At 43.9% G+C, this 11385-nt stretch overlaps 1 protein-coding gene across 3 annotated transcripts in view; it reads right to left on the bottom strand.

Moving 5' to 3' along the window:
* The window catches only part of PRMT3 (protein arginine methyltransferase 3), a 123040-nt gene that overhangs the window by 88733 nt on the left and 22922 nt on the right, over nt 1-11385 (bottom strand). For all 3 annotated transcript variants that reach the window (XM_006014703.3, XM_025199676.1, XM_025199605.1), the window contains 2 exons: nt 7853-7994; nt 4279-4344 (listed from right to left, as the gene is read on the bottom strand). In XM_006014703.3, the coding sequence (XP_006014765.1) occupies nt 4279-4344; nt 7853-7994 (208 nt within the window). The remainder of the gene's footprint in view (nt 1-4278; nt 4345-7852; nt 7995-11385) is intronic.

The following is an 11385-nucleotide window of genomic DNA, read 5'->3' as shown; positions in this document are numbered from 1 at the left end:
AAGTGCAGCCTGGCTCAGCCCCCCACTCCCCCTCACATGGGAAGAGCCCAGTGCAGCCCTGACCCCAGCCCCCAGCGGCATCTTGCCCTGTTCTGTGCAGATCCGGGGGCACATGCTCCCCATGTCCTCCTGGGGCGTGTGCAGTGGCAGGAACCACCCTCCGTGCACGAGCCGTGGCTCCGTCCTGCATCCTGTCTTGCCTTGGCTGAGCAGTGCCTGTCTCAGCTCCACTCCTTCCCTCACCTTGAGGCCTCGATCTGCTCTGCCCCCACCCCCTTCCCCCACAATGGACCTACCAGCCCAATGCTGGTCTCCAAGTTGCCTGGCTGCATATCAGGATTGGATCGGTATTGGCCAATATGGCTCCTTAAAAATTGGCCATTGGTATCGGCCCAAAAAAACTCTATCAGTGCACCCTTAATGTTTAGAGGATTGTTTTTGAGAATTTGCTTGTAGGTAAGGTAGATAGTGAATTAAAACAATGGTCCAGGGCAATGACAAGGATTACTTAATTTCTAAAAGCTTGTTTGTGACAAAGTTTCCTTCAAGGTCCAGTGTGTCTGAAGCCAGGAGAGAGAGAGGCTGGGAAAATGAAGACATGTACCACACTGTTCCATAACATGAATAGTGTACCCAAACAGAGATAGAGGAGTCTGCAGCACTGGCACCAGGTCAGTGCTCAACTGTGGGGCCCTTGGGAGTTACAGTTTTGGTAGACAGACCAAATTAGGAGGCCCAATAAATAACCAAATTGAGATTCATGCACATGATGGATTTGTGGGAAACAAAGGAATATGGTGACAGGACAGAATGTGAACAGTATAATGACCACAGACAGATCAATCAATGATGACCAGAGATGAAGAGTCATCAGAGGGGAGAAAATACAAATGGAGGGATTTCAGAGCAGCAAAAGGGTCCCTGAGAGGGGAACCTAAGGCCACCACAGACAGAGGGCACACAACCAGCCTTGCCCACCCATCCCACTTGAGAGGGTTGGGCCTCAGCCTTCAATCTCCAGAATGCTGACTGACATTCAAGAAAGAACCTCAGGGTGAAGCTCACATACTGGTCAGATGGACTACCAAATAGTCCCAGTTCATTTAGGCTTTTCTCATATAAAACACATTTCCCAAATCTCTAATGTTTCTTTTTTTTGATGGACAACCAATTTGTTCATAGCTTTCTCTAAGTATGAGGACCAAAACTGGACACAGTACTGCAAGTGAAGCCTCATCAGTGCCAAACAGAATTAAAGGATCATTTTCTCAATTTGGAAGTGACCCTCCTATTAACACATTTCAAAGTGCTGTTGTATTCCCGCCCACCTCCCCCCCCCAAAAGAGCATACCTTTTGCTCCAATTCAGCTTCCTATTCTACAGTAACCCTCAGCTTCTTTTCCGCAGTACTGAGCCTAGCTAGTAATTCCCCACTGTGTCTGTACAAAGGTCATTTTAAAGCCTAATCATAGAAAAATCAGGGTTGGAAGAGACATCAGGAGATCACCTAGTCTAATCCCCTGCTCAAAGCATCCCCAACTAGATCATCCCAGCCAAAGCTTTGTCTAGCTGCATTTTGAAAACCTCCAAGGATGGAGCTTCTACCACCTCTCTGGGTAACCTGTTCCAGTGCTTTACTACCCTCCTAGTGAAAAAGTTCTTCCTAATATCTAACCTAAACTTCCCTTGCTGCAATTTGAGACCACTGCTCCTTGGTCTGTCATCAGCCACAACTCAGAACAGTCTAGCTCCATCCTCTTTTGAACCTTCTTTCAGGTAGTTGAAGGCTGCTGTTAACTCCCCTCTCAGTCTCCACTTCTCTAGATTAAATAAGCCTGGTTTCCTCAGCCTTTCCTTATAACTAAGTCATGTCTCCACCCCGCTAACCATTTTTGTCACCCTCTGCTGGACTCTCTCCAATTTTTCCACATCTTATCTGTAGTGGGGGGACCAAAACTGAACACAGTACTACACATGTGGCCTACCCTCCAGAGCAGAAGTGGGCAATTATTTCGGCTGGAGGGCCACTTAATGAGTTTTGGCAAGCTGTTGAGGGCCACATAGGCAGCCCTGTCTCTTGACAGGTACCATGTGCCCTGGTTGCCATCTTGGGACCAGAAGTCTTGCCTCCTAACCCCTGAACTTTGCCATCAGAAGTCCCTCCCCCTGCCCCCAGAAGTACTTCTTTCAGCAAGAGGGGTTGCCATCTCAGAACCAGAAAAAAACCCAAAAACTATATTCTAAAAATTAAACATCTATTACAACATTCATTAACTTGGTTTCAAAAAATATTTTTGTCCTTGTTTGCATGTATTTGTGTAGTGTACATGGAGGTGATTGTATAATAGCTTAAAACGAAGTCTTATTTTTGTATATTGTGGGGAGGTAGGGAGGGGTGTGTGTGTGGGTAAGTGTGTATGTGGATGTGTGGGGGGGCGTGTGTATGTGGCTATGTGGGGTGTGGGTGGGTATGGGGTTTGTTGGGAGCTGTGACTGTGCCAGGGGAGGGTGGCTGGGAAGGCTGTGGCATACGTGGATGGGGAGAATGGCTTAGGTGTGAGTGCATGTGTATGCTGGTGCAAGGGGAGGGGGGTGTAGGTGCATGTGTATGGTGAGGTGTACATGTGGGACCCCACTACAAATACACCCCCCTCCATACCTCGTCCCTCCTTGCCTACAGCTACTGCCACCAGTGGCAGCAGCAGACAGCAAGGCCTCAGGGCGCACATGGCCCGTGGCAGGAAGAGCCCCTGCCAGCTGGGCTATATGAGCATGCTGCCCCTGGCCACAGGGTACTGATCCTGGCCCTGCACTCCCACCTGCCCACCCACCACCACTTCCCCTCCCACCCCTGCAACTGCGACCACTGCCCTTTTCCTGCTAATTCCCCACCTTCCTGCCTGCAGCCCACCCGCCCCTCTTGCACCATGCCATTCCCGGTTGCATGGTCGGGACTGTTTGACACAGCAGGAGCCAGCCTGGCCTGGTCCAGCCCTAAGGACTGGGGCAACCACCGGCGGTCCTCCCCTCCCCACCGTTCTTACCCAAGTTTGTACTCACAGATGGAGTGAGGGCAAGGACACAGCTCCAGGGTTGCTAAGCCAGAAGCCTCTGCTAAGCAGAAGCTTCCAGTTGGGGGGTGAGGCAGGGCTGGGCAGGCCTTGCTGCTGTGGCTGCTGGGTCCTGCTGCCACTTTAGACAGGTAGCCATGGGCAGATAAGTTTCTAATTTTTTTTTAGGGGTCCCATGGACCAGACTGAATGGTCTGGTGGGCCAAATTTGGCCCACAATATATATTTTGCCCACCCCTGCTCCAGAGTGTTTGCAACTCAACCCCATTTGTAATATACTTGTAGTACAATTCCTTTTCATAGGGAAGTTGCAAGATCCCAACATGAAATAAAACAAGATCCAACTTCAAAACCTTAGTTGATGTCCACCTGAAGAACCATTAAAGGAATATCATTATTCCATGCCCTGTGGTACCACTATAATTAAAAAACTTCATCCAGAAAATGGGTAAGAAGTCAAATTTAAGAAAGGGAAAATTAGGTACTTCTTGCCCAGTGGGAGTTTTTCCTTAAGACAGACAAACATTAGGTATCTAGAGAAGTCAATTAAAAGGATGAGGATCTATCAGAAATGACCTCAAATTGCATTTTTAAAATAGCCAAAATAACTGGTGGGGAAAAAAAAGTTTACCAGCAATAGGACAAAGAAAACCATAGTTGCATTAGCAACTGGGAATAAGAGCATCTCAACAGAAATAATAGACACCAAAAGCTATGAAGCAGGAGTTTTGGCTCCATTTCAATCACTTGATAATCTGGCAAAAAGCCCCCGATTCACAATATAAAATAATTATATTTGAATCTGGTCCCAACACTAATTTCATTAGGGCCCCTATAATGCTTTTATCCTGTTAGATATGGGTTAAAAATGTACTGGGATTGCCATAAATAGAGCCTGTCCAAAATAGATTCAGTTTAAAATACTGGACAAGAAAGGTTTAACTTAACCATGTCATCATAATTAATGAACACTCCGAGACAGCATACAGAACAATGACAACAATGATCAGCATTTCTGTTATCAGCTCTCTGCACCCTCCAGCAGTTGAATAACACTATCACGTAATAAAGCTGGAGTACATTAAATCAAATCCTTTGAATGGTACTCTATTCCCAGAACTAGGAGGTATCCAAAACCCAAGGGATATCTACCAGAAGAAAATCAAGCACTGCAGAAATATTTCATCTGCTGAGCTGCTTCCTTTACCTTATCCTTGAAGATGTGGGGGTTTTGGTATATGAAGTCACGATAGCTTTCTGTACGCACTTTGTCCTATAAATTAAAAATAGAAACAGCATTTACATCATCCAGTTATGCACAGAAAACAGGCTGAAAGAGGAGATGCTTCTAGACAATTTTAGGACCCATCATATAACAAAGTCTTTCCCAAATGAAAAACTTTATTTAGAAGCAAATCCTACTGACTTTTTATAAAACAAGTAGTCAGGCTGTAATAAAGGCATCCAGGTATATACAAAATGTAATTTACAGTATCAAAGTCTGGGGTACTTAGCTCCTGAACAACAGCATTTTTGAAAGTTATTAAAAATCAACTTATACCCCAACAACACTAACTGAAAGGTATGGAAGCTCAATGTAAAACAACTATCTTATATGAAGACTTGAGACATGAACCAACTTAAATATATTACAGATCAAAATGGAAAAAACAAGGTATGTGACCCAAACTTCTTGCTTTGTTATAAACAAGAGCGATTGATCAGATTTGATACCAGGTTACCCTGCGTTACTTATGGAATCAGAGCCAGCCTTACGGAAAATAGTGCTCTGAGATAATTTGTATTTTGGTGCCTCTACTAAGTCAGCGGCGCTGCTGCAAACAAAGGCAGAGGCAGAGACAGGCAGGTAGGAGTGTGGGGCACAGTCTGGAAGGGGAGACAGAGCGGCATGGCACACCAGGCAGGCACCACTGCTGCTGGGCAAGAGCAAGAGCAAGGCTGGCAGACTGGAGCAGGCACCACTCTGCCCTGCTGGCACATGCCCAGCCCAGCTCCTCCTGAGCAGCTGCTGGAGGTGAGGGGCAGGCTGGGCTGGGCACTGCTCCTCCCGTCTCGGGCACAGATTGGCCAGGGGAGGGCCAAATGAAGAGGACAGCGCTGCTGTGAGCATGGGCTGCTTACATGCGTCTGTGTGGCACCCCCTGACTATGGCACCCTGGGCGGTTGCCCACTCCTAAGGCCAGCTCTGCGTGTAATCATTCTTACTAGCCAGCCAACGCTGACATACTTGTCTTAGCATCTGCAAGAGCATAAGTCATTCAGGCTGTACAGCTCACAAAGTAGAATGCTAAATTAAAAAAAAAAAAAAAAGAAAATGACCAAGCACTAACGCAACATGACCCAAGAAGCTGGCAGGCTTTCAAGCACGCATCTGAATATCCGTAGTACATTAGCGTATGTAAGCTGGCATATTAGCTCAACTTACCAGTGAGCTAACATATTGATCCACGTAATATGCATAGGCAGGCACTCAAGCTGACAGCAAGCCGTAAGTTTTAGAGTCCCAGTCGCAACTGCCAGAGGTTCAAGCGTCAGAATGAAGGAAAAGGAAATTAAAAAGCCATTTTATTTATCTATGACTCCGGTTAAAATGACCACAGTGTTACTTTAGATTAAGAAAAGACTTGGATGCCACTGCCTGAATTCAAAGTTAGCACAGCACTACTGAGCAGTTAAGGAACAGGAATTCCTATTCAATGTAGGAAACTATATAGGGATAGCTTTTCTTGAACAATTGCCAAGAAGTTCATCTTATTAGAAAAGCAATTAGTTAACAACTGATTGAGAATAAAGCATATAATTCTGCAAGATTTATCTTTACATTCTAATATGATAAGTGTCTTTATGGATAGGGGAAATTAGTTCTTCACAAAATATATTTAAAAAAAACAAAAACAAAAGGTATAAAAATCTTAAGCACTAACGAATTAATATTTTTTTGATAAAACTGTAAATTATAAAGCCTTCTATTTGAGAGGACGGATTTTAAAGAACTTGTATATTTAGTACTCTCTTTGCAGCACTGTAACTGGATTTGCAGCCAAGAAAAAAAAATCAAAAGGTTCAGTACCAATCGGGAAAGCAGCGAGCTGGAAAGCTTTCAGCTTTACAACCTCACCACTCGGGTTACTCAGCACTGCCCCAACTTAATCAATAGAATTCCAACTGCTGTCCTGACTACATGCACTGCTGCTCTAGTGAGCTATAGCCATTCATTTCAAGTCTCTCTATTCATCAATTCCCTTCCAGCCTTTTATTAGAATGAAAACTGAAAAATAAGTACGTTTATCTCGGACAATCCTCAAGCAATGTTTAAATAAAGAGTACAGCCATTTCTAAGGAATGATCCACTAACTGTTCTATCAGTTCAAAACCACAACATTCTTCTCCATGGAAATGTTGTGAAGCAGACACCATGAACACCTGATCTTTCACACTTCCACTTCTAAAAGGCTCTAAACTAATGGAGAGATTTTGGGATCACAAAAGTTTTTTTTCAGCTTTGGAACAATTTTATATTATAAACTATAAATAGTTCTATAAACTACAGAACTACAAGTTCTTCAGATGTTCAGGCATTAACTGTAGCTCTAAATCAAGCTCTGTAAACTTTATGTATATTGACTATGTGGGCTTTCCTCCCTTTCACCCTAGTTAACAAATTAATTCCTCTATTCTATAAATAAGAGTATTAGTCGTCCAGACATTCTACACTGGAGCAAATTTGTACCAGTATTAATCAGTTTCCAAGTCCTGGGAACTTCTCTTGACCATTTATTTTTATTTTAGAAAGTATATTATTTTCTATTCCCAGATTTTTTTTTCTATTAAGACAATTCTGCAGGATCGATGCACTAGCGCTATATACTCACAATGCTGTTCAAGGTTGCCTTAAAGCAGATTTAGGTCTAAAGGCGAGAAACTTTTATATTTTTTTTTTTTTTTAGATACCAGGAAGCTAAATCTGTTACCAATGCTACACAAAAGTGAGCACACTTCATGTCTTCATCTATTTTGTTTAACTTCATAATCAGTTTTAAAAAAAAACCATCTACTAGTCTCTAATAGCCGAGAAAAGTATCATGAAGGGAGACAAGAATTTTCTGTTGCGGAATGAAAACATCATAACGCAATTTTGCCACATCACAGCAAAGGTACCTTAATACTTAAAGTTTGTATAGAAATTTGTTTACACGTGTTTGACCTCTTGTATTATGCTAACAATCTTCCTAATTGTTCAGTGTATTGCTTTCAGTATGCTAAACTGAGATGATTAGCTAAGTCAACTGAAGAAGACAGCACTTAAGGGTTAAAGTACATTTTTGCCTCATCAATTTCAGTCTTATGGGAATATTAAAAATGATGGAGACCTTCATTATTTGTGCTATATTGTGTTATGCACTGTATTGGGAATATTACAGAATTCAGCTGAAATTTACTTCTACAACACACACAGCATGAAGTGCAAATAGAACACGTCTTGACTGATTTCTAACATTCAACTATATCTGCAGTTTTACATTCCCAGTGCTTCTGCGACAAACAGGAAGAATTTATACAAAGATTTAGGTATGTTAAGAGCTGAAAAAAGCAGCTATTTTTCCTGTGATTCTTCTACCTGAGATTCACAGATAAAATACCATCAAGCACTGAAAGGGTTAAAAATGCAGCTGCTCTGCAGCATATTTATGGGCACAGCGTGTTTCAGTCCTCCTTTCCTCTTTAGTACAAGCAAGACGCATTTGTGCTCACTTTCTAACCTTTAGCATCTCTTCATGTATCCCATAATGCCCATAGGAGCTGAAGTAAACACCATCCTCATCCTCCTGGAGGTCCGCAATGGCGTTAGATGATGAGCTGCTTCTGACATCTGCGTTCATCACAAAATCCTGTGCAAATTGTCTGTAATCAATTTGAAACATACCCTTGAGACATGTTTATGGGACCATGAAAAAGAAAGGGAGGGGGTTGGAGAGATAAGGAACGTGAACGCATATGGGCTTTTCCAACAATGAAAGCAACATTAGAGTTTGAGCGTGCTGAAACTCCCCCTGCTGGTTTCTAGAGCAAGCTACCGCATGATCGTTTGCTATTCTCTCTGCATTTTTAACATCAGTAGTTCTACCACATTTTAGACACTAAATTTCAGCTATGTGGAGCCATTAGTGCTTTACTCTTACTGTGCCTCCTTCCATCTATCTTTAGACATTAACATTCTAGCTACTACTCATCCAAATCAAATTGCATTCATATTTTAACGAAAAAAGTTCCCTTTTTGTCAGGTGTTTAAGGGAAAAATAGTATGTCAAAGGTCAAAACATAGAACATGACAGCATTCATAAACTCTAGAGATGGAGTGCAATATGTGTCCTATTTTAGAGTTTCAAATTGCTAATATGGATTTTAATTTTTTTTTGCCTTGGTTCTTAAAAAAAAAAAAAAAAAAAAAAAGCAGCGCTTGATTTTCTTGGTTCACCTTTGTTTTAGAAAAAGAAATCATTTTGAGAATACCACAAATTTAAATACAATACAAACAAATACCAGAGCTATATCTATAATTGACATCTTCAAATAATAGGAACCTTTACAAGTCCAAGCAGAAATGCTTTGATCAGGCCACCTTTTCATTATGATTTCTAATTGGAGGCACGATGACAGTGCTCCTAAGCAAATTAAGTGTGGGGGTTTTCAAAAGCACCTCATAGCTTGACTTTATTTAAAAATTTTGGCTTGCATTTAACATGCTGGCAGTATACATACATTTTCACTGTCAAAACTGGAACTGTTTTTGAACACAGGTTCATTTTTAACCCTGATATTTCAAATACAAATAAATACCTTATAAAATGACTGTAAGGTGATTACAAAGAGGGATTACAAAGAAAGAGACTTTTCTTTGTGGCCAGAAGCAAGTAGGTTGGAGATTAAAAAGAAATTTCTCACTGTGAGGTTGATCAAGCATTAGAACAGGCTACCCAGAGAACTGGGATCTCTATCCCCTGGAAGTTCTCAAGAGCAGGTTAGCTCCCACAGCAGCACGCTGAACTAAATGACTTACCATGGTCCTCTTCCAGCCTTACTGTCGTATGATCTGATAATTAACTTCATACTTAAACAATACCCTAGGTTGGACTATTCATGCTTAAACAAATATATATCTTGAATGTGTATGCAGGATCACGGCCTTCATTTTTAACATTCTATACATTTTTTAACATAAAACATGTACCGATGGCATTTCTGTAAAATTCAAAAGAGCTACCAGAAGTTGCATCAAGACCAGGTTGGATTTAATTTAAATCATGGGCCAGGAAGCCTAGATTTAATAACTGTTTTCTACAAAAAGTGTGTTTTTGTTGTTTAATATAACCTTAAAGCATATTATTCACAACTCAGAGATAGATGTAGGTTTCATTTTTAGAAGGTACACACTATGCAATTTAAAGCAGTGGGGGGTTTTTTGCTATTTTTCAGATTAATTTGGTAGCTACATCAGAAAACTGAATTATGACTCAGCTATCTTATTTACCAAAGGTGACTGAAGCAGATACTTGTGAAGTCACTGGGAAGTGAACTATTTCTAGCTCACTATATTAATCATGATATTTGGGGGATATTTTTGTCATGCTGTATTAGGAGGACATTAAATGAACACTGTAGCCATATGTTATTAGCTTGGGGCTTTCTTCAGTTTCTTCTAGATTTCTCCTCATCTTTTATTTCTTCTCACTTTTACAGCTTGGCAAGCCTGCTGCCATGATAGGTTTTCCCTTCTACCATACCATCCCCCCACTAGATCTCAAATCAATGGAGAGGCTACAGTCAGAAACTTATCCCTCAACTTCTAGAATATTCTGCTCAAAATGTTTCTCTTTTGTTTCTACTGCCTTTTCTCCTTGCATGCATGTCCAGAGACCTCCTCCTTGCCCAGATCTACTCCACCCCCAACAATCCTCTATTCATTTAACTACTTGATACTTTGCACTTTTCAACTGAGGTAAGGGCTTGACTGTGTACACCGGGGTGGGCAAAATATGGCCCACAGGCTGGATTCGGCCCACTAGGCCATTCTATCTGGCCTGTGGGGCCCCTAGAAAATTGAGAAAATTCATATTTATCTGTCCCTGGCTCCTGTCAACGATGACAGGAGCCAGGGACAGTAGGACCCAGGGGAAGCCACGGCAGGCTCCTGCCTCCCCTCCAGCTGGGACTGTTGGGCTATTTATGCCTCCATGCGCTAGAGCAGGAAATTCAGTTAAGAAGGGGGGGCGGGGCAGGGAGGCAGGGGAGGACCATTGACCAGGGAGACTGGGATTGCTCCAGTCCTTGGGGCCTGGTGGGCTCCTGCAGAGCCTCATGGTTCAGCCATGCAGCTGGGAACCAGGTAGTCCAGAGCACCTGGCCGGTGGGTGGGCAGGAAACTGGGGAAACCAGCAGTGGTGGTGGAGGGGAATGGAAACAAGCAGGTGTGCAGAAGTGCAGCACCTGTGTCGGTGTCCTGGGGATGGCGCTGGCAGGGCCCAGAGCAGGGTGGCAGGAGCGTGGGATGCAGGAGGGCAGGGGTCTATGGAGCTGGGCTGGGTTGCACTAGCAGGAAGAGCAGGGAGCTGCCCCGGCTCCATAGAGCCTCAGCTGGCTGGGACTCCATGCTCCTGCCACCCTGCTCTGGGTCGTGCTATATGGTAGAGGTAGGGATGAGCGTGCAGCCCTGACCCCATGCACACTGCGATTGCATGTCTCAGCTGAGCAGCAGCGGCAGGGAACAAACTGCTGCTCAGCGCAGAAGAAAAGCACACCCCCACCCCGAGGCCGGTGCCTCCTGCTATAGCTGCTCGCAGCCCATGTGGGGCTGTCCTGCTTTTCCGCCATGTCACTGCCACCCCGTGGGACAGCTGTGGCAATGGAGAGCTGGCACAGGCAGTCCTGTGTGGGCTCCAAGTGGCTGTAGCAGGGAACTGCTGGCAGCGGGAGGGGCCGCTTTTTGCCCGCGCTGAGCATCAGTTCGTTCCTTTTGCTGCTGCTCAGCCTGGACTGAGCCAGCTCCAGGCTTGCCCATCGGGGCTGAGCAGCAGCAGCAACGCAGAAACTGCTGCTTGATGGAAAGGAAAGCATGCCCCGCCAAGGGCAGTGTTTGCTGCAACTGCCTACCCAAAGCCTGCATCGTGCTAGGCAGCGGTGCGGCTGCTTCACCGCTCCTTCTGAGCTGCACTAGGGCTGCTCCACATGGCCACTGCTGCTGTGCTGGGCAGCACAGACATGGCGTGAAGCAGCAGCACTGCCGCCTAGTGTGTCA

The sequence above is a fragment of the Alligator sinensis genome, unplaced genomic scaffold, assembly GCF_000455745.1.
Source record: "Alligator sinensis unplaced genomic scaffold, ASM45574v1 scaffold442_1, whole genome shotgun sequence".
Classification (NCBI taxonomy): Eukaryota; Metazoa; Chordata; order Crocodylia; family Alligatoridae; genus Alligator; species Alligator sinensis.
Note: the sequence above shows the minus strand (reverse complement) of the source record. Positions and strands in the feature narration are given on the sequence as shown.